At 42.1% G+C, this 24,196-nt stretch overlaps 1 protein-coding gene across 2 annotated transcripts in view; it reads right to left on the minus strand.

The window, feature by feature from the left end:
• SOS1 (SOS Ras/Rac guanine nucleotide exchange factor 1) overlaps positions 1–24,196 on the minus strand; it is a 46,733-nt gene extending 22,537 nt beyond the window's left edge. The window contains exons 1-8 of one of the 2 annotated variants that reach the window (XM_021393198.1): positions 24,045–24,196; positions 16,215–16,340; positions 13,859–13,990; positions 13,151–13,315; positions 10,908–11,117; positions 10,287–10,430; positions 9,186–9,296; positions 8,990–9,088 (exon numbers count right to left, since the gene is read on the minus strand). In XM_021393198.1, the coding sequence (XP_021248873.1) occupies positions 8,990–9,088; positions 9,186–9,296; positions 10,287–10,430; positions 10,908–11,117; positions 13,151–13,315; positions 13,859–13,990; positions 16,215–16,340; positions 24,045–24,131 (1,074 nt within the window). In that variant the 5' untranslated portion in view covers positions 24,132–24,196. The remainder of the gene's footprint in view (positions 1–8,989; positions 9,089–9,185; positions 9,297–10,286; positions 10,431–10,907; positions 11,118–13,150; positions 13,316–13,858; positions 13,991–16,214; positions 16,341–24,044) is intronic. The other variant, XM_021393199.1, reaches the window with a different exon arrangement.

Here is a 24,196-nt window from a genome sequence, read left to right on the forward strand (position 1 = left end):
CTGACCATCAGACACTTTGGAAGAAGAGGTCATAGAAAGTGAAATGGCAACACTGGAAACGCTTGCAAATTTCTCTTCAAGTCTCACTGATTTTTCTGTAGATGTGCACTGCCCTCTAACGAATGAATCAGGTAGATGCCAAGAAGCGTGATTTTCTACTTTAAGTACTGTCTCCTGTGAAGAACACCATATTACAGAAAAGAGATGTAAACTTCTGATTATAGGAGTAGTATTATAGCCATTATTACATTTTTAATAATCTCCTGAGGAAAATATTTGCTAATCAAAATTAATAAACAATTTTATATGTGCAGTACACCAGTTGCTCCAAGCTCATCACGGAAAACAAGCTTGAAAAATAGACTGCCTATGGGAAATGTCTAATAAAGACAAGCGCTCTACATTCTAAGCAGTAGACACTGAAAAGATATCATCAAGTGGAAGATGAGGTATTTTGCTGGATAATACAAGGACTACGCAATATTTATAAAGCCGAAATAAAAGGAAACTCCAAAGAGAAACAAACAAGATCCTCCTTACACACTGCAAATTTAGACTATTGTCCTTTCTCTTAGCCTGTCAGGGACACATTCGTGTAGAAAGACAAAGAATGAAAAAATATCTATGTATGATGACAATATGCAAATATAGCAGTACTAGTAAGTGTCATGTGGGGTATAAATGCTTGATCATGAGGGCTTACCTCACGATCTACACTGCTGCTTCCCTAGGAAATTAATCTAAATCTAATCACTGCGACTTGTAAACTACAGGTTCCCTGATTCATCTGACATAAGAGACCACATGTGAAAGACAACAGCGTAGAGGAGGCAGACAACCTGAAGCCCACAGAGACGCATCAAAACATTTGGACAGCTGGCAAAGGAAATCTGATCTGTAGTGTGCAACCTCACCGCTTTCTCTGTAGAGTAATGCTACATAAGTGAGCAACTCGACATCCACGGCAACTCAAAGCATGCCAACATCAGTTACTCCAGCTTCTGTTCTAGCGCCTCAAAGCTTTCTGCAGCACTCCATGAGAACGAGAGACCTACTGAAAGGTAACCCTGAAACAGATCTTTCATGAACAGGGATATAAACAAATGGGCCTTCTCCTCTTATAAATGCAGGCTGATAGATTTGCTATCAGTCTGCTATAAAACAATCCTGGAAGCCAGTTTCCTTAACAGAATTTATTTCCTGAGAGCTCCCTCTGACTTTGCAATTCCTCCAGATAATTACAATTCAGCACAAAGCAGTAGCGTTCCTGGAAACATGTGCTTTCATATCCAGAGATCTCTCCAGTATTTAGAAGCCACTGAGAAATCATCTGCAAGATCAAGTAGGGAAAAATCACAGGCGACACTACATTTCTGGAAAAGGCAAACAGTCTGCAAGGCACTTCACAGTTGAAGCATAAAGGAAACTCAATATTCCTGAACATGCATCCACAGCTGCTACGTATCGATTTCAGAAGTCATTTTTCTTTTATACAAACCCAGACAATCTTGAGCACATGGATGTATATTTTTACTGCACTGTAACGTCATTTAGATTTGCGTTACAGCAAGAAGCTTATTTCCAATAACAGTGGAAGAACTTAATATTATCAAAATAACAGTAAAACCTTTTTCTAAAATTTATTAGCTAGGAATTCTCATTTTAATTTCAAAACTTAAATTACGTAGTCTTACATAAACATGTCCAACATCAAACCCCAGATACTAGGTAATTATTTCCAAAAAAGTCCAGAATTTTCTTGAAGGTACATTTTGAAAAAACAGAGAAACAAAAAAGCCCTTGTCTTATTTCACATCAAGTCTTAACTCCCAGTGTTAACATGTGCTCAGCCCATTGATAAAGAATGAAAACAGAGGAAAATATGTATCATCTCAACTTCTACTACAAATATACCAATGCTTGCACAGCTTCACTGCACAACTTAAAGTAGATGTACAAGGTACACCGAAGGTATCAAACTTCACTTGAGTCCAAAAAAACAAGGCCATCTGAGCTAAAGAAAGGTGTGACAGAAAGGGATCACTGCTTTGTTTACTTAATATGGATGCTCTAATCGGGACTGGGATATAGTGCGTAGGAATTAAAATAAATCTGTACTGGGAATAAAGTACACTACGTTGAAGTGTTCTTTTTCAAATTAGGATGGCCGCTGAGCCAAGTCAGGAAGAGCTATTCAGAAATATACATCACACAGAAGTCTGTCAGGTGATGCTTCTCATCAGTTCAACACTTCAACGCTCCCAAAACAGATTTCATGTGCCAGTCTGCCATCAGCATTCTCACGAATGGGTAAGGTCTGTCAGAAGACTGTATTTCAGTCTAGATCTGCTCGAGCTTTATTGCAGTTTGCAATATTTCAGTAAAGAGCTGTTCAGCTGGAAAGAGCAGATTTTGCTTTGCGGTATTATTATTTACTTAATTTATTTTAAAGTGGCAAAGGAAGGGTTACATGTACGTGAGCAATTCTCACTATTGATCTGACATAACCAACGTTTACTTCAACAAAGAATAGGTATGAAAACGAAGCTTTGTTTTCAAACAAGCTTTTGATGTTCTGGATTTCCTAAACATCCAGACTTTTTGTAGGCAATTAACTGCCATATAAGCATTTTAAATTCCAAGATTTCATTACTTGAAAAAGTGGCTACTTGTTTACAGAAGACATCTCTTCCACAGCAGATTCATTACCTTTCTGCAACAAACATACAAGCTCACACAAACCCTTCCAGAGCCTTCACACTCTGAAATTCTCTTCTTCTTGCCACTTCGGTTTGTCTCATAATTATCAGCAGACCTGCACAATACATCAGAAATTTAAAATGCATAACCTAAGTTGATAACAATCAGATCTGTATTTGAAATAATAGAAAATGCTTGGCTATGTTCTTCTACGCTTGTATTTGAGCTCTTCTACTTTCTTGCCCAAAATTATCCATCAAAGTAAAGGCAATTCAGTCTGAAAACATCTTCCTTTCCTCTTTCATAACTCCAAAGTAGACTGAAATCTACTTTTACTGCTCCAGCACAACTGAAGCCTGATTCTTGCCAAGTAAGTTTGCAAGGCCATGAGCTCAACTGGATGGCACCTCTCTTTGCATAAAAGCATATTAATTTTTAAACGCTACTCTGGATGAATTCACAGTTTCAGAAATCATTCTGGGTAGGAACGGTAGAACCCTGTTAGTTTATTTAAGAAAGGATCAACAAAAAATAGCAGAGGAACTGAGGGACAAGCAAAGTTCTACTAGTCTTCTGTTGACTATGTCAACAGAAACCATGAACACGGCATGTTGTATTGTTTGTTTGTTATTTCTTACGTCTTTCCACCAGCTCCCACTAATAGTATCAATGCACTGGCAGAAAACTTAGACCTTAACACTGGAGAACTACAAGGGCTGCTCCAAAAGTAATGCCTCCCATTTTAGTATGACGTCATGGACCAACTAAGGCCAAAACACCCAACAGTGGATGTGAGCACTCTGAGGCAGTGATTGGTGCGTTTCAGCAGTGGTGACAGCACGTCACCTCCGCTGGTGCAGATTTGTATGAACGCACCATGCAAGCTCTTGTTCATCGCTGGTGAAAAAACACAGCTAATGGTGGTAAATGTGTTGAAAAAGAGTGTTTTGTAGCTGAGAATTTGCTCTATCAGATAGTGTTATTGTGATCTTTGTATCTATTGCAGTTTCCATGGAAATAAAAAGGAGGCATTACTTTCAGAGCAACCTATATATATGCTCTCTATTGCAATAAAAGCAAATGGAGAAAGCATGCTGGCAGTGAGACTAAATCCCCACCACTGTGCTCAAAAACATTTCCGCTGAAAAAAATGACACGTAACTGGAAGTCTCAAATGGAGATCTATCGTTGTCTGAGAATCTCCCACTTCTACAAAAGGTCACAGGAACCGAGGCAGGAAAAAAGGACAGGGAAACAGGCTACTACTGCTATTAAAAAACATAACACAGCAATAAAAGTTTGTCAAGGACTGTATCATGACTGCCACAGTTACAAAAACAATGACAACCTACAGGTGTTGAAAGTCCCAGCTAGAATAAGTATTTTTGGTACAGTCCTGTCTTGATTCCTTGTGTCAGAACTTTTATTTACAAGGAAAAATACCAAAATTTGTCCAAGTTCCTATAATACATCTGCCTGGTCTCACAACAGTTTGGTCATGAATACAGCTTGAATTGCTGCCATGTATGATGGAGCTACTCTACCATCACTAGCAGCTGTCACTGAGAACTGGGAATTGATCATCAGCTCCAGAAGGCAGACTGCTGACTACAGCTTTCCTAATTCCCAAAGTTCCAGGCAGATTTGCCCTGCAGGTATTCCTAGAAGAGGAATCAGAATGCACACCACTGGAACTCTGAACTTAAATGCAAAAGCAGAAAAAAAACTCAGAGAGTAGTTAGTGTTGTATTTGATTTCTCCAAAGAGGGCACCACCTTGATAAGGAGCATCTGGCCCAGTGCCATCCTACACCCTGCTTCAAGAGACCAAAGTGCAGCATTTGTTGGTCTGGCAGCAGAATGGCAATAACACTGCAAAGCAGCACTGAGCAGCACAGTAAGTACAGCAAAGGGAAGAATTTCTACTTCTAGATCTTCTGAGATTTTATTCAGCTTTTTCAGTAAAGCAATTTTAGTAGAGTAACAGAGAAAACACTCTACAAGGTAATTTCTTCTCATTAGAAAGTTTCATCCAAGCAGAAGTCTGCTTTTCAAAAGCCCTGACACACGTAGTATGAAAAGGCAACGCCAATACAACAGAAAATCACAGCTGTGGCTGTGAAATCACATACATGGCTGTCACTGACAAATGAAGCGATAGGCATACCAATGCATGCATCTCAGATACACAGACAATCCATCAGAAATACCATAGCTAAGCAGACAAAAATATATATATTCTGGGTAATTTTTTCAATTAAGAAGTTACCTCAGAGAGACTGATTAGTAACCACATTTGTGGGAAAACTGTGCACGCATATATGACAAGGTTTTACTTTTCCCTTATCTCCCTCCCTTTGGCTGTCACACACACAACTGACTTAGAGGCCAACCCCCCAGCATTTAAAGGAGAAAAACAAGAGAAATGTCATCAAGGCAACCATACAGAGCTACAGAAGAACTACAAAACCTCATTTACCGGCATGCACCTCCAACTCCCACCACAGGAACAAGTTCAGTACCAGTGTAACACTACAGAAGTAATCTAAGTCTTCATTGTAACTTAAGTCTTCATAGCTTCAAAATACAAAGAAGTTGCTTAATTTTTTCCACCTACTGTTACATTTCAGGAAGCCACTTCAGACTTAGGATCAGTTTTGCCACCACCCCATCTTTTGTCCTCCCAGACATTCATACACCATGCAGGCCCTATCACTCACAGTTGCGTCAAGCTACACATCCTCACCCACAGATAAGTCATCAGCTGTGACAGATACACAAAATTGCACATTATCTTTAATAGATGTAAAATAAATCCATTCTCATGTGCAGTTAGGTATGCAGACACATGTAAAACAGTGAAACTTTTGCTCTTTTACTTTCAAAACAATATTGTACATACACTCTACTGTGCTTGCAAAGAAGCACACTGGACTACAGAACCTATTAATTACAGTGCTGGCTCTAAATACAAGCAACACAGACAATATTTCAGGACAACGATCCTGCAGACATTCTGAAAACTCAGCAGATTGCCAGAGTTCAACTATTAGGACTCAGCAGTTCTCCACACTGGTGTAATCCAGCCCAGGTACAGAATGGATCGCAAACCAACTTCATTATGTGTTATCACAGAATCATTAACGTTGGAAAATACCTCTAAGATCATCTCATCATGTCCAACCGTACACCTACTACCAATATTGTCCACTAAACCATGTCCCTCAATGCCTTTCTTGCAGTGAGGGGCCCAGCACTCAACACAGCACTCAAGGTGCAGCCTCAGCAGAGCTGAGTACAGGGGGACGATCACTTCCCTGCTCCTGCTGGCAGCACTACTGCTGATACAAGTCATGATGCCATTGATCTTCCTGACCTAGGCACACTGCTGGCTCATGTTCAGCTGGCTGCCAGCTCACACCCTCAGGATCCTTTTCCTCCATACTAGAGAAAGGGTGCTTTCTTACCTTGGAAGACCCTGCCAAACCAGACTATTCTTTAAAGTTACATTAATACCATGAAAGAGGAAGACAAGAAAAAGTTTAACTGAGGAGTACTGCCACTCAAGCTGGATTGCCAGTCAGTAAAGATTAGCAAGTTATTTAAGAACAACATTTGAAAAAAAAGTGAAAAACACAAAACGCTATCGTTGAAATATAAGCATCCTGCAAATCTAAGCTTATTATAGTTAGAATTCAGAGTTAAAAATATTTATGAAGAGACAAGAATTTTCCATTCTTAAGTCATAGTAGCCAACTCTGTACTTGCATAAATATCTGTGTAGCTCTCTTGTCTTCCAGAAAGTATTATTTTAACCAAAGTTTATATACGCTTCGAGACAAAATTTAATTTTAGAGTAATATTCCATTTACCAAAAGGACAGAAGGAGCATCACACACACACACACACAAATTTACAGCATCTCAGTGCCCAATTCAATTTAAAAATCTTGTAAGCATCTTTAGTAACTCAAGGTCATGGATACTGCAGTATCTGTACCGCTCCGTATTACAGTTATGAGTCCCAATCTAGAAAAGCCCTTTCAATGTATCTGCAAATTTGCAGAAAGGCATGGTCTCACAAGAAATTGCTGTTTTATACACTTAGTTTCTTACATAAAAGTTTGGGGATTTTTAGGCTTCCTGAAGGAGAGCACAGCCCTTAGTCATATGCTAATTTTCCAACGAAGTTACAGCAAGGAGCTTCAGCCAAAAATAGAATGTGTATTTGTGTGTTCCTGGTGCCCTGCCAGACTTCAGAAGGGCTTTAGTTTCTAAATATGATAAACATCAGTGGAGAGAAATTGAATTTTTTTGTAGTCTGCACTGTTACCAGGTAACTTTGAGATGCATTTTAAACAGGTACCTTCAAAGCAAGTAAGATGAGACAACATGTTCAAAGAAAAATGCTAAGCCCTTTATCCTTCAGAATCTCATATTCAAGAGAAAACAAATTTTCCGCTGCATACAATACTTTGCCAATATTTTGTTTCCTCATCTCGAGAGATCCCTTTTTGTAGCATGTAACTTGATTATTCATAGATACGCTTACCAACGCTAAATCAGATTGCTTACTGTACAAAATAATTCAATACAACCTTGTGTCAATGAAATGGCAGGATTATACAACTGAACAATTCCCCAAGTACCCTTCTGCAGCAATTTAGGCTGTTTTTAAATACAGCCAAGTTGGAATCTGTCTTAAGATTCCAGATGTAAAAGCAAAAATTGCCAGCAGAAACTGTTTGAAGGAAGTATTCATATGCTGTGCGCATATATGTACTGACAGATGAAACTACTGCCATGAAAGCTACTGGCTCGATTCACGTGCACTTATTATCCATCACTGTCTGTCACACGTATCCCATGTGGCAGATCACAATGAAGAAAGCCTGTGAAGTTATTACCACACACTGAACAAAATCCAGCTCAACAGTACCACGTCTATAGAGGGGAAAGAGAGAGAAGGGAAGAATTTCACAAAGCATAGGAACGGAGTTGTGAAATGACCAACAACCTTCTGGAGCTGGGCTTATCTGAGAACCCAGTTTGCCCTACAAGGGATGAAACATGAGCTGTGCCTCCCTCCTTCCCTAAGCACATACATCATCTTTCCTCCGCTGAAATTACCAATGGCAAGAGTTAACACAGGATGCTTGTGTTTCAGGTAACATTAATTTATGCCACGTCTATTATACAAGACAATACCACATTCACGTAGAAGCATGCAAAGCAATAAGGTTGTGCATTTTAAGACTATACAACAGAAGCATAAACAGGGGGGTCTTATCTGTGTAGGTCTCTTTAATACAAAAAGACAGACAAGCTGCATCACACCTCCCTTTGAATGAACAGTCAGAAAAGAAATGTTTAATATGTTAAAGATATCTGAAAAACTGGAACAAACCCATAAGCTAGAAAAACAGATAAAGCATAAGTTTCATAAAAAAGTTTTTTAAGTTATATGAGATGAGCTACATGTTAAAACTGTACTTTTAGACCTAAATCAGTAAAAATGGTGTTAAGACCGTGTCTACAGTTTTAAAAATGACCTACTTGGTTATCTTGCAAGACAACCAAATAAACATTTTCCTTCTCACTTCTGAGCCAAATTTCCTCATGTAATTAACATGAAGAAGTTTGAAACAATGTAAACTCCTAAGGGATACAATAAGTCAATAGGGAGATTCTACTTGAAAACTTTACTCACAAAACTCTTAAGATTATTATTCAATGCTAATTAAATCACCCCTAAAAAAACCCTTCCGTATTTATTTCCTATACACACGTATGCTATCCAGTCTTTACTGTTAACACACCACTGAGAGGTCTCATTGTAAAAAATTCAACCAAGACTTCTTGTGAAGGAAGGATAACACCTGCCCACCCACCCATCATGGGACGTGCACTGCAAGTCACTATTTCGTGAGAATGAAGTCTGAAGAAAAATCTTACTGCCGTCTTAAATGTACAAAATGACAGCTTGAGGAAGTCTTGAGCATTTTCTGAGGTACAGCCATATGCTATTATCTCTCACCACTGTTAAAAGTATAATTCCAAGAACATTTGTACCTATATCCCTATTGATTTCTGAATTAATACCAACTTGATAATTCAACATAAAAAGCATTAGCAGATGTAAAACAGTTCAAGTACACACGAGAACATACAGCCTGCCTTTCATTCAAATTATTTAAATGTAAGAAGTTTTCCATCTAACTGATCCCACAAAGCTCTAGTATCCAACATGGAGAATGATGAAAAACATTCAGAGCGACACAATGTTCTTACTTTTAGTAGTTCAAAATAATGAAGACAGTGGTAAACAGGGGCAAGGAGCAGCCGGGGTAGAACATACTGAACAGCTTCTTTAAAGCCTTCACCTATTGACTACAGAAGAAATAAGTTTCAGTCTTAAAACAACAAATGTATTGTAGCAACAATATAATGTAATAATAATAATAATGCTTGCTAAAAAGAAAGTTACCTGTAAATAAAATGCTGCTCCTGGCTTCGATAATTGACTTAGAAAATGATCATGAAAACCAGGTCGCAAAATATCTTGTGCATATGATTCATATGGATCAAATGCTAGTTCCTAAGAAGAAATACAGAACTGATTTAATTACTAACCTTATTTCTGAAAGAAAATACACATACTAATACACATACTAATACACATACTAATACACATACTTTGAGGATGGCCTGGCGCCATCCTCAAACTTGCTGAGTTTACACTCAATCCCACTGCTAATGTCATTGAGGAAGATGTTAAAGAGCTTCAGTCCCAGTCCTGAACTCCGAGGGACACCACTTATCACTGATTTCCATTTGGACATTGAGCCACTGACCACCACTCTCTGGGTACAATCTCACAACCAGTTTCTCATCCATCAAACAGTCCACCTGTCAAATCCTTATCTTTCCAATTTGAAGAGAAGGATGCTATGAGAGACCATGTCAAAGGCCTTACTCAAGTTCTGATTGATGACATCAGTTCTCAGTGACCTGTAGAAATCTCCTGAACTACTTCAATCACAATAACTTGTCTTCCCAGCAGATGTCAGCATAGTTATTCTCCCAAAAGCAACAGGGTCTGTGGTAATGAGGTAACTCCTTGCTTAAAGAAAGCTTTGGTCAGTTTTTGATTGGTAAATCTTTGCAGGAGAAGCTCACCCACAACATTCTTTTTGAAGACCTTCCTCTGTGATTTCCTCTATCGGCAAGCTTTGGTCTCCATCCCCTAGCACGCCTAGTGTAACAGCCCTCCTCATCACCTGAGGAGGCCTGCTGGCAAAGAAGCCCTTGCTTCACTTTGCTGTTGAAATCTAGTCACAGGGTTGTTGCTGGTTTTCTTTTTTTTTCCTGTGGTAACTAAAAATTAAACAGCCTACAAAGACAGAAGACTAAAGACCATAAAGGTGAATGCACTCTAGAAAATGGGCTGTCTACTCACGACTGGGGAGGGTTAGAAAAAGAAAGAAAAATCTAAACAAAGGCAGCTTGAACAGACTTGTACTTAGCACCTATGTGCAAATCCTTAAAATACATGTGGTTAACAACAACAAAATCAGTATTTTCTTACCTCAGCCATATCTTCAAAACAGCTGCCTACTAACGGATGAGGACTACCTTCATCTGTCATTTCAACAGTGTCTTCTATATGACCCAGTAACTTTACACTAAGTTCGTGAATGTCCGATATACGACTAAATATATTTTCAACATCCTGCAAAGCAACAGAACCAGACAAAAATCAGCAAGGAACTGGACTCAATTTGAGATAGAATGTTATACGCACAGCAACTCTGTTAAGATATGAGAAGTAAATATTTCCTTAATCAGAACAAGACTTTATAATCTATATTGTGTCACTTTTTATATATAAAATCATAGCATTTATTTTTAAAACAATGACCGTGTATGTGTACGTATAAAATTACAAACATTTACAATGAATTTAACGTGGCAGAGAGCATTGACCAACTTAAATTAGTCCTGCAAGTGAACACATAAAATTGAATGGTTTCTTCTACAGAAAGATGTTTCCTCACAAGCATTCCTTTGCAATTCACATTTCAGAACTCAAGGGAAATGGCTTCTCTGCTACGGATATGTTAAACTGGACAACAGTTCTATAAATGTTCACCTAGATTTATACATTATGTTGTTATATATATATATATATTTTAAACACAACACTTACATGAGATGAAAATAGTTTGGAGTTGGAGGCATATGGCTCTCTAAAGACTCTGATAATAAGATTAAGTTCCCTTATATATTGCCGAACCTCTGCCATAAATGACTTCACTAGGTCATAATAGGTTTGCTCCCCTGAAGTGGAGGGCTCCTCATCAGATAAAGTTAGTGCACTTAAATCTTCTACATCTTGATGGAACATATCCATTAACACCTAGGCAGCAAAGAGAGAGAAAGCCATGAAGTGACAAGAACTTCCTTTCAAGATCTACCAGTAAGTTATGAGAAAATAAAATTATTATTTCCACTAAAGCAAACTAATCAGCAGCAGTGTTTGTACGTATCGTTCTGCAATTGGTTGAGCATTATGAAAGCAACCTACATTATTATGAATTTGCAAGTCATTATTTGCAGTGGAAATTTCTGAAGAATCCTGTCACTCAGGCCAGCCTTGGCATGTTTCAGAATATGGTCCTAAAAATCAGTCATCATTCTAAGAGTTCTATGAAGTACAGAGGTGTTAGCATTTAGTCATGTTCTGTAATACTGGATAAGCCTACACAAGCTAAGATTCTGAAGATGCAATATTATGAAGAAGCATGTGCATTTTGGCTCTTCACCTTCGGCTTTAACAGAAAGCCATAAGTGACTTTAACTCAGAACCCCATTATCTGTGATGAATACTGGCCTGCCCACAAATTGTTTTGATTTCTGTCCCTAATAGCTCAGTTGGATTGGAATCACTTAGAGCATTCAGAAGCATGAGCAGACAGTTGAAAGAAATAGCATGCATTCCAATGAAGGTGATGTTTTTTTGGTGTGCGGGGTTTTTTTTAAAACAAAGTACAATTTTTCAGATGGACAGGTGGCACAAAGAGAAGCGTGAAAGTGTTTGGAAAAAGAGACAGACATAGGGAGCCAACCGTTTTGGTTTTTTTGTTTAAAAAAAAAAAAAGCAGAATGTGTACCCTGGCAGCAGGAACCTAAAGGTCCTTGATGTGACTGGAAAAGAAAACACCTTGGGAGTACCTGTCAATGGCTTGTTCCACTGAGACAGAAAATCAACATGCCCACTTCAGAGCTTTCAAAAGTTTATTTTATATACACATTAAGAAGAGTTACTCCAATGTACAAGCCCCTAATGCAGTTTCCAGATGACTCTACTCACCACCATCTTCTTTCCAAATCTTCTACTCACCACCCATCCCTGCCTACGACATAGACACATGCCGCAACAGCACTGTTCCTATTCTATACTCAAGCACACAGCTCCAAACACTGCCGTAACAACCCAGGCAGGTGCACCCAAACACAAAACCAAATGACCAGGACAACTGTCCTGATTGAGAAATCATTCAGTCTTCACAACCTCACACAACACCTTTCTTTCCTCTCGAGATGAAGACAGAAGCAGGATGGAAAAAGAAATGCAAGCACGAACAAGACAAAAGCATTCCCTGAAGTAGAGGCAAGCCCAACCAAAGATGTTGATTACCACAGCCAGAGACAAAGCACCAACTAGACTACAGCAAGATGAGCGTCTCTCAAGTCTCATCTGTTAAAGGATTAACTTCAGGTTTTGTTTTTTTAAACAATGGAAAACTTGAGATGCTGATGAGGGGGCCACAGAAACTATAGTGCGAAGGCACCTGAAACACAAGGGACTGTTCTCCAGCACTGCTGGATCACTGGGTAAAAACAAATTGCTGTCTGAATCTAATGACTCCTCTGAAGCCACAGGAAAGATGACCTGGTGATAAAAGTATGGATGCCTTCAGAGAAACAGAGATGTTCATGTATTAATATTTTCCATTTGTTTATCTATTTTTAACTACTTGATCACAGAAACACTGCAACATAAGTCTTGTTTCGGGAGAATACCCATGCTTCAGTTCAGCCTTCTTTTTTCAAGAAACAAACAAGAAAAGAAGGCTCCACTATTACTGCCTAGGAACATTAAATTTTGAAACCACTGCTGCTTCACAATTTTCAAAACATTTACACATTGCTGGAATTAGGCAAGCAATATCAAAAGGAAGAGACATTTAGCTGTAAACAAGCACGAGCATCGGCTCTGTAACTCAATTAGCCTTTCCACAGCTTTGCTGTATTACCGAAACAACATTTTACTGCAGCAATTTCTTCTTTAAAATGTACAACACTGCTTACTCAACAAGGAATAGATATTGACCTCTCAAAATTCAGCTAAAACATTCTTGTAAGATGAGAAACAAGAGTTAAGCTTACCTTATCAGCACACATTGCCACTTTAATGTCTTGTTTTGTAATCTCATAATGCCTTATATTTCGTACGTAATTCCCAACCAATTTTAGTATGTCTGCAGAAATGTATTCTAATACTGCCACTATGTAAACAGACACTTGGTGGTCAATTTTGTAACCTAGAACTTCCTGAAAGGATAAAAAAAAATAAACGTTCCATGTTATTCAGGCGTTGAAATATATGATTTTTAGCTGTAACCTATGGTGTAAGTTTAAGACTCTATTGAACATTCACAACATACACTCTATTTTAGTAGTAGTAACACAATAGTCTGTAGGCCAAGTAAACAAATAGCAACACTGTCGATGCTGCTCTGTCCGCTACACAAGTGACAACAGCCAAGAACCTTCCCAGAAACCTTGCTTGAAAGCTAGTGCACTCTCTAGTGGATAAAGAAAGCCGTGCACTCATTTATTACATACTTGGTTATTCTTATTTTGCATGACTCAAAAAGCAATCAAGAAATTTCCAAAAATATCCTTAGATGGGTAAGTGAAAGAAATATATGCAATTAACTAAACTGGAAACGCTGAAAATTAAATGAATTTGAAAGAAACACGCGTTGTTGGTGGTTTTTTTTGTTTCCATTTCAGGCAGTATACAGAAATCACACAAAACAAAGCTGTCAATTTCCAATTGCATTCCAAAAGCAAGATGACATTGCTACTTACCTTTAATAAAGGATGGATTTTTTCTACTGGGAGAGATAACGGATTTCTTCGTTTTCGTTTCTCAATGGCAGACTGGGCATCAGCTATTGCCCACTTATCAATAGGATGGGGAAAGCTTTTCTGAACCCGATCCTTAAAAAAAGAAAAGGAGTAAAGGGTAAACGCATTACCTGAACGACCTTAGCAATATTACTACATTATGAAATCGCTTTCCATTAGTTAACAAATGAACGTCTACTGATGTTAATATTTTGACTATAAAAGCTTGAAATTCTGTTGTTTTGGGCACATACTGCTCACTGCATTCAGGACGCTGTACAAAAAAAAATCATTAACAAAGAAATCTAGTGCTCAACATTTGAGAAGCGTCAGAATTAAGTTGCCTCTGTAGGCACAGTTTCCTCACCAGACACATGCCTGATAATTCAGCATTTAAATACAGGACGGTGTTTCATCCTTCCGCTTTACTCCCTGTATAAAACAGTCACAGCAGTTTATTTACTCCGTCCATCACTCAGCATGCCTGAATATACCTATGCATATACCACGCTCCAAAAGAGCTCTCCTGTTGGAGCTCGCACATGGGTCTCTGCAGATTCAAAGACCTGCCTGGTTTTGTAGCCCAGGTGTTTAAACAAAGGTGTCAGAAATCTAACTTCTCAGACAACTTCACATCTTGTTTTTCCAGACCACTGTTCCCACTGACTGTTATAATTGCAAGTGCTCACTTACGTAAATATGAACCCAATTTGAGCAACCATCAAATGAGGAAGATGAAATTTATGACCACTACAAAAGGCGAAGTACACAAACAAAAAGTTTCCAAAAAAACATATGGGACAGATTACAGCTCCATAGAGATGGCACCCAACTCTCTGAAGCACAGACTTTAATCTTTTTTCCCCCCTTCGTTATAACACTTCTGCAAAAGGAAAATTGAGATGTCATACAAAAACAAAAAAAAACCTCGTTTGCTATCTAACACCGAATCATTCCCCTAACGCAGCTCAGACTGCTGACTGAAGAATGAAGGTGTCCTGAGGGAAAAATAAACATGGATGACCATGTAATTAAAGACAGCATCATCACATATAAACACAAAGGGGGTAAACTGAGGTTGCCTGATCATATTCAGTTCTTGTATTCCTCATCCTAAGGGCTTGACTTGACAATGGTAAGAATCTTAAAGCAATGCTCCATTTAATGTTGTGTCTTAAACAACAGCAACAAAACACTTGATGCAATCTTCCACAAACCTCCGCCTCTCCAGCTGACCAGAAGAACATTGCAAAACAGGCCAGCCGAGAGGGGATCCTGACCACCGCTGGGGAGTCAGCATTCAGAAAAGGAAGGATGAAATTTATGACCAGCTGTTACGCAGTAAGATGGCTCACACAGACAGTTTTCCTGGGCACTGAACAACAAGTTCAACTGATGGGAAAAACACCTCTTAGGTAACTCAGCAGGTTTTATGCTGACAGTTCTGCTACGTAAACACAGAATTTGTGAATCTTGAGCTCTAGAGCAGCTTGGTGGATTTTTGGTTTGGCTGTTAGCTCCTCAGCTCCCCATACACCTGTCAGAGTGGTCCTGCACTCCACTTCTACACTTTCTTCAGAAAGTGAGGAAGTTGCATCTTGTTTTGCAACCTAACCTGGCACAGCCCCACAAGTGCCGGATACCGACGTGCACACTACGGAGTCTGCAGCATGGCAGCAGTATTCAAACAGTGGTTAAGCACAATGGGCTACCAAGATATTCATGGGCTTAGGGAATTACTAAATTGGATTGCTTCTTAAATGAAGATAAGACACCTCTTCTCAAACATCAGGCTGCAGATCTTTGACAAAAGGCATAGAAGACATTTCTATACAAGGAAGCGTTCCTTGATTCATTCTGACAAGTGACTGAACTATTTTAGTTCTGATTTCTGGGGGGGGTACCAGCCAATATCAGCAGGTTGAGAAAGCAGTGCGAGGTCTCAGACTATGCAGGTATAGCTGGCATGCGGTACTGGGGAGGGTGAAAGAAAGTCTTTCGAATGGAACCAGTCAGCTTTCAGCTTTATGCTCAGAAGCTATGCTTCCCAACTGCTACACAGCAACGTGGATCACTGAGACAGTTTTACTGTACACAGAACTACAAAGGCAACTGATGGGAAAATCACCTGTTAGGTAACTCAGCGGAGGTTTCATGCTGAAGGTTCTGTTACATAAACATGCATAATTAGTGCTTTTCCCTCTTATACCAAGTGTTCTCTTTTACGTTGTGAAATCATTATTATATTAACTTTTCATACAACAGCTCAAATTAAGTTCCAAACAGAGATCAGATTTGTAATAAGCACTCTCTGTACCTCTACATCCAGAAAGCTTCTCGGCTGGGCTTGACACAACATATTTAGCAACTGGAGAATTAGCTCCTCCACGTACTGTAACGCATCTTCGGTAGAGGAGAGTTTAGGATGGACTTGCACCTGAACCTGAACAAAAGAGAAGAACTTGCGCGTTACTTTTGCTCTTCCCCAGACTTGCAAATATTACGACAGAAGGATGCGTAGAGCAGCTCGGGAAACTCCAGTGAGGAATGTGTGTGCTGTACCTCTGCTAAGGCACACAGAACTGAAACGCCCATTTACACTTGATAGAAATGCAAACCTCAAGCATTTAAACATACCCAAATTGCTGCAATATTTAATGTCAGAAACCACCTAATTAATCACGGTGTTCAGCAGTGCAATTGGGAAAACTCTTCAAAAACACTGCCTACTTCATCCTTCTCCCCGAGCTCTTCACACCAGAGTGTGCAGGATATACATCAGGCATGGCGCTTCCTCCCTTTTCACAACCCACCGGGCACCACTCAAGCTACAACATAGTAATACGCAGAACTTTTTTCAAAGCTAGAGCCCTGCAGAAACAGAAACGACCTCAGCAGCACTCAGCCTTCAAATCGTCCAATCCATTCTCAGCGGGCTCTCACTAAATTAAGGCCAGTTTAGAAGTCTGCTTCCACGCTCCTTGTTTTGATGTCAGACTCCAGTTCAGAAGGAAGAACAGGAACACTCGAAGAAGGCCACAGTCACCCCAGCATTCAGCAGCACTCCAGAGCCTATGAAAGTTCAGTCCCCACACGTTTCCATGTATGCCATCAGTGTCTGCAGATTCTCCCCAGGGCGCCCACGGAGGCACGCTCCTGCTTGGCTCCCCTGAGGGGTCAGCTTACCCATTTCTTTTTCCAGATGGACATTTAAACTTCCACAGCCAGTCTGTGGGATGGCTTTTCTTTGCATCTCTGCAGTGACCAAAAGCATGCTTTTAACCAGTCAGAAATTCAGGTGCACAAGGCTCAGCACAGGCAGTTGCATCTCAGTCCTAAACACCGGTGGCAAATACTATGCCAGAGCAAGCTGGTGGCTGACTTTCGCAATTCTTTTCAAGCCCTAATTTCATCATTTTACCAATCCCACTGCACTCAACTCAAAACGCCTCCAGTTCTCCCAATCGCTAACAGAAGAGCAGAACCACCTTAAGCCAAAACCTGACAATTTGTCTCATCCAAATATTAAGCCCATGTCTATACTCAAATTCTGCTGCTGTAATTATTTAATTTCACAGCTGAGTTCTCGTCCCTATTTGCAGCTATAGCAAGAATTAAATGTTATGAAGTTCAAACACACAACAGCCTCAAATAGAAATCCACTTGCTTGCTAAGGCACTCATTAGTTGGAGCACTTCATGTCTAGGCACAGCCCTGCTGCTCACAGAGCTGCTACTGAGAATTAAACGTGCCTGATCACGGGTTTAGCTACTTGCAGGCTGCGTACCCTTATCCATTATGTCTTAAAGAACACCTCCAACATTTGATGCTTTTTCACTTGAAAACGTGGGCAGAAATAGAACAGGCGAAGCTCTCCGTCACTAAGGGAAGCGTTTCCATTATAGCAATGGTTTCATTTTCCCAGTAACACACAGAGCGCGTTGCTGGAGGCACCTGGGGAACAGCACACCCAGCAGCCCCGAGCATGGCTTACAATTCAAGCACTGCTGTCTGACGGGATGGAATCACATCACAAATTACAGACTCGCAGAAGAACTCCCTTAAAGATCAACTGATCTAAGCTGCCTCCCTGATGCTCCCTAGTTCTTTTTTTCTTTTAAGGCAGATCTGAACATATTCACATTACGTTAGCCCTACAGATTACTACAGCATTCTGTATTCTGAAAATATTAAATTACCAAGTCAACCAAGTGGTGAAAATATGTAACGGGATAAACCTGAGCAATGAGAAGTTACTCTGCTTTCTCCCTTGCTTAGAAAACAGATGGTAGACTTCAAACCCTTTCCGTCTGTAAATCTATAGGAATAAGAACAAATACCACATCAGGCCATGACCTGAAACTTTATCCATAGTCAGCCAAAGCAGAGTCAACAGTGATAACCTATTCCTAGTTCAGGAGATAAAGTTCCAAACATTTTTTTCCTAAGCATTTATGTTTGGGGAGCAATTACATCATTCTCCTTGAAGGCCACCGTCTTCTGGCACCACCGGACTGTGCTGGAGCAGAGCATGAGGTGCCACGGGTTGCCAGCACAGTTTATCTCTATTAGAGAGTCAGTACACATATAGCAATGAAGGTGAAGTAAGATTTACTATCATTTAGGGTTCAAAGTTATACAAGCAAAAGCAAGAAAACAACCAGTCCAACAAAGAAAATGAAAGGAGAGCCAGGTGCACAGGGAGCACAAAGCATGTCACCTGCAGCGCAGCAGCACCAAGGCTGGGCCCGGACTAGCCGCAGCTGAGGGCACTGGCCACTGGGCCCAGGAGCATAACGCAAGACCGGCAGGAGGCCGGATTTGGTAAGAGAAGGCACAAAGTGAGAACACCTGCTAGAGGTTCTGCCACACGGCCGGGTTCCAAAGAGGAGATCACCAAACTGGGGAAAGGGGAGGAGGCTTCCATCCTCCAGAGAGGCAGCTCAGAGACAAAATTAGAACAACCGGGCCACCCCACCCCCCAGAAAGGCCCACCACAGGAGCACACCCGATAAACACAGAGAAACAACTTCTGAAGTGTAGCGATGTTTAGATAAGATCCTTATCTACGCATTTCACCTCTCCCTTCAATACTGGCAGAACCCATCCCTCCCTCCCACACGCACCAAAACATCTACCTTGCGATAAGAGAAATCACCACAAGAACGGCCTAAAAATATCTTTTGACAAAAGCTTCAATTCTTCGAGATACCCCAACAAATGCCAGTGGGCCAACACAAGTGAGAGCAGCTAGAAGCCCCTGCCTCCCCTGCTCAGCTGCAACTCAACTCATCTGATTGCTTTCTTCTCTGGCCCAACACAACAATACTGAACCTGGTCGCAAGGTAACCCCAAACCAAGTCTAGGCTAACAGTCAGTTTATTCTGCCCTAAAGAAGTGCTTGACAACATGCAAGGGAAGACTCACACAGTACTTTTAGCAAACTGACTAATACCAAACTAAGCTTCCTTTGCAACAATTTTCAGTTACCCCTTCCTCATGTCTCCAAGAGCAAAGGCCGAATGTCCACCCAACGTGAAGCTGAAACACTTCAGCTTCAAAACAAAACAAAACCTACTGCTGGGTAGGGAACACTGCTTCCACATCTGGATTAGACTGCCAATCTACCACGGTCTGGCAAGAAGGCAAAGCATCAGCCAAACGCCAACATGTGCTAAAGCACAAGCAGCTTCCCTGCCGAGCATGGGTACCACGGCCCTGCCAGTCTCACTTGGTGGCAGCTGAAGCTTGCAAGGAAGCAGCTGAAGGAAAAATACTGTATTGAACAGAGCATCTTGATAATAAAATGGAAGAAGCTGTCGTAAGAAAGCAGACTGCATAACAAAAGAAAGAGAGAGCCACTACCTTTCCCAGCCTGCTTGGATAGCAAATATTCTACTGCCACTGGAGGGAGAATCTATGATTCTCCTTGCACTATCGCACAGTGGAAAGAGGCAAGGCCTCTGGCACTTCTCCCAAATGAAAGACCAAGCTGTTTTTCAAAACACAGGGTGAGACTCAACTGATTAAAAGCATTTTCTTAAACCTTCAAAATACGAAGGGTAGAAGCGGAAAATTCAGACCTTGGCAGACAGGTTATTATTAGAAGCAATTTGGTAACAGAGCAGGCTTTTTCTTTTCCCCCACTTTGGTTGCTTTTAAAGTCTTAATAACTATTACAACCTTTATTTCCAGTGAAGCAGCTTTTGTTAATATTCCCTCAATGACGACAAAACTACTGACAAGCGGCTGCTTATCGCTAAAACACTCCAGGATCAAATATTTTAGGGACAGCTTATGTGAATGAGTGTCCTCACAGTGCAAACACTCCATAAAAACTGCCTTTTCTATCTTACACTCTCCACCGACAGTCGGCAATCCTGCCCATGTGTTGGTACCTTGATCAATTAATTCAGTAAACTAAACCAAGCACAGGGGTCTTAAATCCATACTACACCACCTTAACTTTATCCTCCACAGCCATCCGGAGCACAGAGAATCCAAAGCTACCAAGAATTAATCATGTCCTACATCCACAGCAAAGCACTGCCAACGAGAACTACCACCATTCTGAGCAACAAGCAGCAATTGGACTGTCATCAGTTTGAAGAACAAGGTAATTAAGAGGTAAAAATATTTTTGTCAGCCACAGCTTCCCAAGCACTCTTTCATCACTTCAGGAACTCTGCTCGTCTCTTTAGCTCTATGGAAGATACAGAAGATTGCCTATGCGATACGCTGAATATGTGGAAGCTCGCTGCCTAGAATAGCCCCCTCAGCTGAAGCAGCAAATCCTCCTCAGCTGTCAAACCACTTCAATCCGATCATTTTGACCACAATAAATTCCAAGGGTGCTCTTCGCCAATTGCTCCACAGATTCAGAGCAACTCAAGGTATACTCAAGCAGATGGTAAGGAAGTTCTTTTGTTTCTCTACACGATCAAATCGATTAAACAATCGGTAAGGATGACACTTTCTACGGTAAAAACCAACATATCAGGGAAGAAGCACATAATGGGTACGCAGAGCAGTTCCTACTGCACAAGCAAGATGAAGCCACAAGGAAAGAAGTTCAAGAAAAATGATCCAAAAAGACGACGATCAGAACAAAGCGTGCAAGTTCACTAGTGAAAGAACACCAGCTGAAGAGGCATCGCTCTGCAGGCATCCCTTCTGAACCTGTCTTCCACGGTGCATCAAAATCCACAGGTCTCTGTCTCCAGCCAGCCAAGAGCTCCGGTGTTTTGTATGCCTTGAATCTTCCGTCTTCATCCTCGGCACCTCACCTGTCCACCTCTGCAACTTCTGTTTCAAACACCAGCTGTTATTCTTACTTCCTTTTCTTGAAGCTTATCATCAGGATTGCTGACTTTTGTCAGCAACTGAGGGCCTCTGTAACACTTCATCTTCTGAAGCTTCAAAAATAATAGTGAGCAGGCAGAGAAACATCTCACTGCGCATCATTTCCCTCCTAATTGAGTACACTGAAGTCTATCTTGACAGGATCTGAAGGAGAATAGGAAGAAAAGGGATTACATTATAATCTGAATGGTACAAAAGCTGCTTTTTGCAAATGCAGCTGTTGAATGCAAAGACAGTGCATTACAGACTCTATTGTTAAGGCCCATGCCTAACAAAATACACGGCACATACTTGTAAGACTTCACTGATGTAAGAAGCGATTTATTCTTACTATATGTGTTTGTTTTTGTTAACAAAAACACAGAATCAAAACAACTCATTGGGAAAGAGAAAACCCTTCGCAATTACTCAACAATACCTATTTTTTAGGAAGTGATTCTAGGGGTGCTGTTTGAGCTCCACGTTACAAGCCAATGTGTAGTTACAAAAGAGTAATGGCAGCCTTCCCCAACAGCTGGGAACGCTGCATGTTGGTATATGGCTTCAACAATGTTAAACACCATTCTCCTCATCAGTGATATTAACTCAGCATAGGTCTTCCTCAAGTCTTGCTTTGAGCTATACGGGAAAATGTAACGATCCTGTCTGTGTACCCAACAAGTTTCAAGGAGGAACTTTGAAAGCAGAGTGCTGCCACTACCCAAGAGCGGGCACCAGAGCAAGGCCAGCTCACTGGAGGCAAGAAGGGAAAATCCTCCTTGGTTCATGACAGGATGCACAACAGCACCTGATAACCTGACTGCAGAGCGCACGTGCTCTGGCAATTTAGCAAAGGCACACAGTGCTGCTCTCCCCCCGGGAAGGTTCTGCCCTTTGGTCTTGCTGGCATTCGCTGCCACATTCCCTGTTTTACTGGTCCCACACGTAGGCTCCAGGTGCAGTTGCTCTGGGCGGCAGAGCGTGCGGACACTGCCCCTGAGCTACCCGCTGCAGGGCTGCACAGCGCACCTGTCTCCCGAGCAACAACAAACAGCTGTCAGAGCAAGCACACTGCAGCTCTCCTAGTTGCACCTGATGCTTAGGACAGGTTTGTTACTTTATAAGGCCTTTATCAGGACTAAGCACCCTAGCCAAGATAACTTGTACCCATATTGGTTAGTAAAAGACTCCATTTGGCATCCTAATTAATGAAGAAGCTATTAAGTCAACAGCTGTATGTTCTCATCTGTCATTTGGTTTTCCTGTAACTCAAGTATTTGGCTGTTCAGCAAGGTAGTTGACAATACAGATGGGTTCTTTATTTCTGCATTTATGGGGACAGCAGCAGGAAGCAGCACAGGACTACGCTTCTGGAGCATGCCGGGCAACAGCACGAGAGAAGATAAGAAACAGGTGGAAACCTCATGAAAGCAGAGGTTCAAAGCTCTAACATCTGCTCGACAGTCACACATCTGAGCATCAGGGCTTCAGAACTTCAGCTTCACCCCAGATGTCCCACTACCCACAGAGAGTACCACACCATGAAATCAAGATGACTGTACCTTGCAGGGCCAAGCTGGCACCCTTGGCAGCTCATCTCCATCGGCCACTGTTTTTGCCTTCTGACTCTTCATTCTCCTTTCACCCACGAAATTCATCCAACTCCTCCAGCGAGCATCCTTAATCCAAGATGGCCCTGTGAATGGCTTGTTCGTTGGGGTGAAATACTGTGTTCCCGACGCAAAGAATAATTCCAGGCCAAATTTTGCTGTGAGATCTTCAGTCTATGTCCTTCTCCAGCACTCAGCGTCAAGCCTTGCTCCAAGCCTGACAAACCCGTTAGGTCACAGAATGACCAGGGCGAGCTCACTCCTCTGGAAGGTGCTCTGAGGCCAGAGGTGGTTCCAGCTCCCCCCAGGTGGCCATCCACACAGAGGTGCAACAAGAAGTTGCAAGCAGCACAGTCTGTGCAGCCGCCTGCTTCCAAAAAAGTGCCTACCGAGGAGGGATAAACCACTAGTGCAGCACGCTAGGGATGAGACAAACAAGACGACTTTCAAGAACTGGATGGGGGCAAAGCATTGGAGATCTCAAAGAGCAAACCAAAAAACAGGCCAACGTGTCGCAAGAAGAAATCGGGAAGAAATACTGCACTGGTACGACTGCAGTGTTTGAGACCTCCAACCCGTGATGGGGAACGAGAGCTCAGCCAGGCCTACGAGCAGGTCCTTCACCCAACAGCTGCCGTTCATCGCTAAGGCTACGCAGACCCATAAAAAATCATCGCTGTGCAACCAAGAAGCACTCCGCTGGCAATCCAAGGCCAGTCCGGGCAGCAGCGTCAGACACCCCCGTTCCTCACGTCCTGCACTTCCCGGGCCCGGCTGCAGGAGGACGGAGGAGCGCTCACCGTCGCTCCCCTCTTCCACACAACGTCCGTTCGTGCCTGTCAGCTCCACCATCCCGAGGGATGACGGCGTCCTACCGGAGCCCCTCGCCAAGGAGACGTCGGCGCTCGGACCAGCTCAGCCCGGGGCTATTAACCCCGAACGCCGCCGAGCCGGAACTCCCCGCCATCCCTCCCGCAGCCCCCGGGCCGCGCCGCCCTCTCAGGGCACCCGGCCTGCTCCGCACCGAAGCCCCGGCTGTCACCGCGCGGCCGGGCCGGGCCGGGCCCGCTCCCCGGGCCGCTTCCGGAGCGGGAGAACAGAGAGGCCCGGCCGCCCCCCCCCCCGCGCTCCCGGGCGGCACGGAGAGGGCCCGGTGCGGCCGGCAGGGCCGAGCGCCGCTCCCACTTCCCCCTCACCTTCTTCAGGGCAGGCACCAGTAGCCCCCGCCACTTGGGCGCGTTCTCCTCGCTGAAGAACTCGTAGAGCAACGGCTGCGCCTGCATGGTGCCGCCGGGCCCGGCCCGCTCGGGGCGGCGGGCAGGGCAGGGCGGGCCGGGCTCGGCGCGGA

The sequence above is a fragment of the Numida meleagris genome, chromosome 3 (assembly GCF_002078875.1).
Source record: "Numida meleagris isolate 19003 breed g44 Domestic line chromosome 3, NumMel1.0, whole genome shotgun sequence".
In the NCBI taxonomy this organism is placed as follows: Eukaryota; Metazoa; Chordata; class Aves; order Galliformes; family Numididae; genus Numida; species Numida meleagris.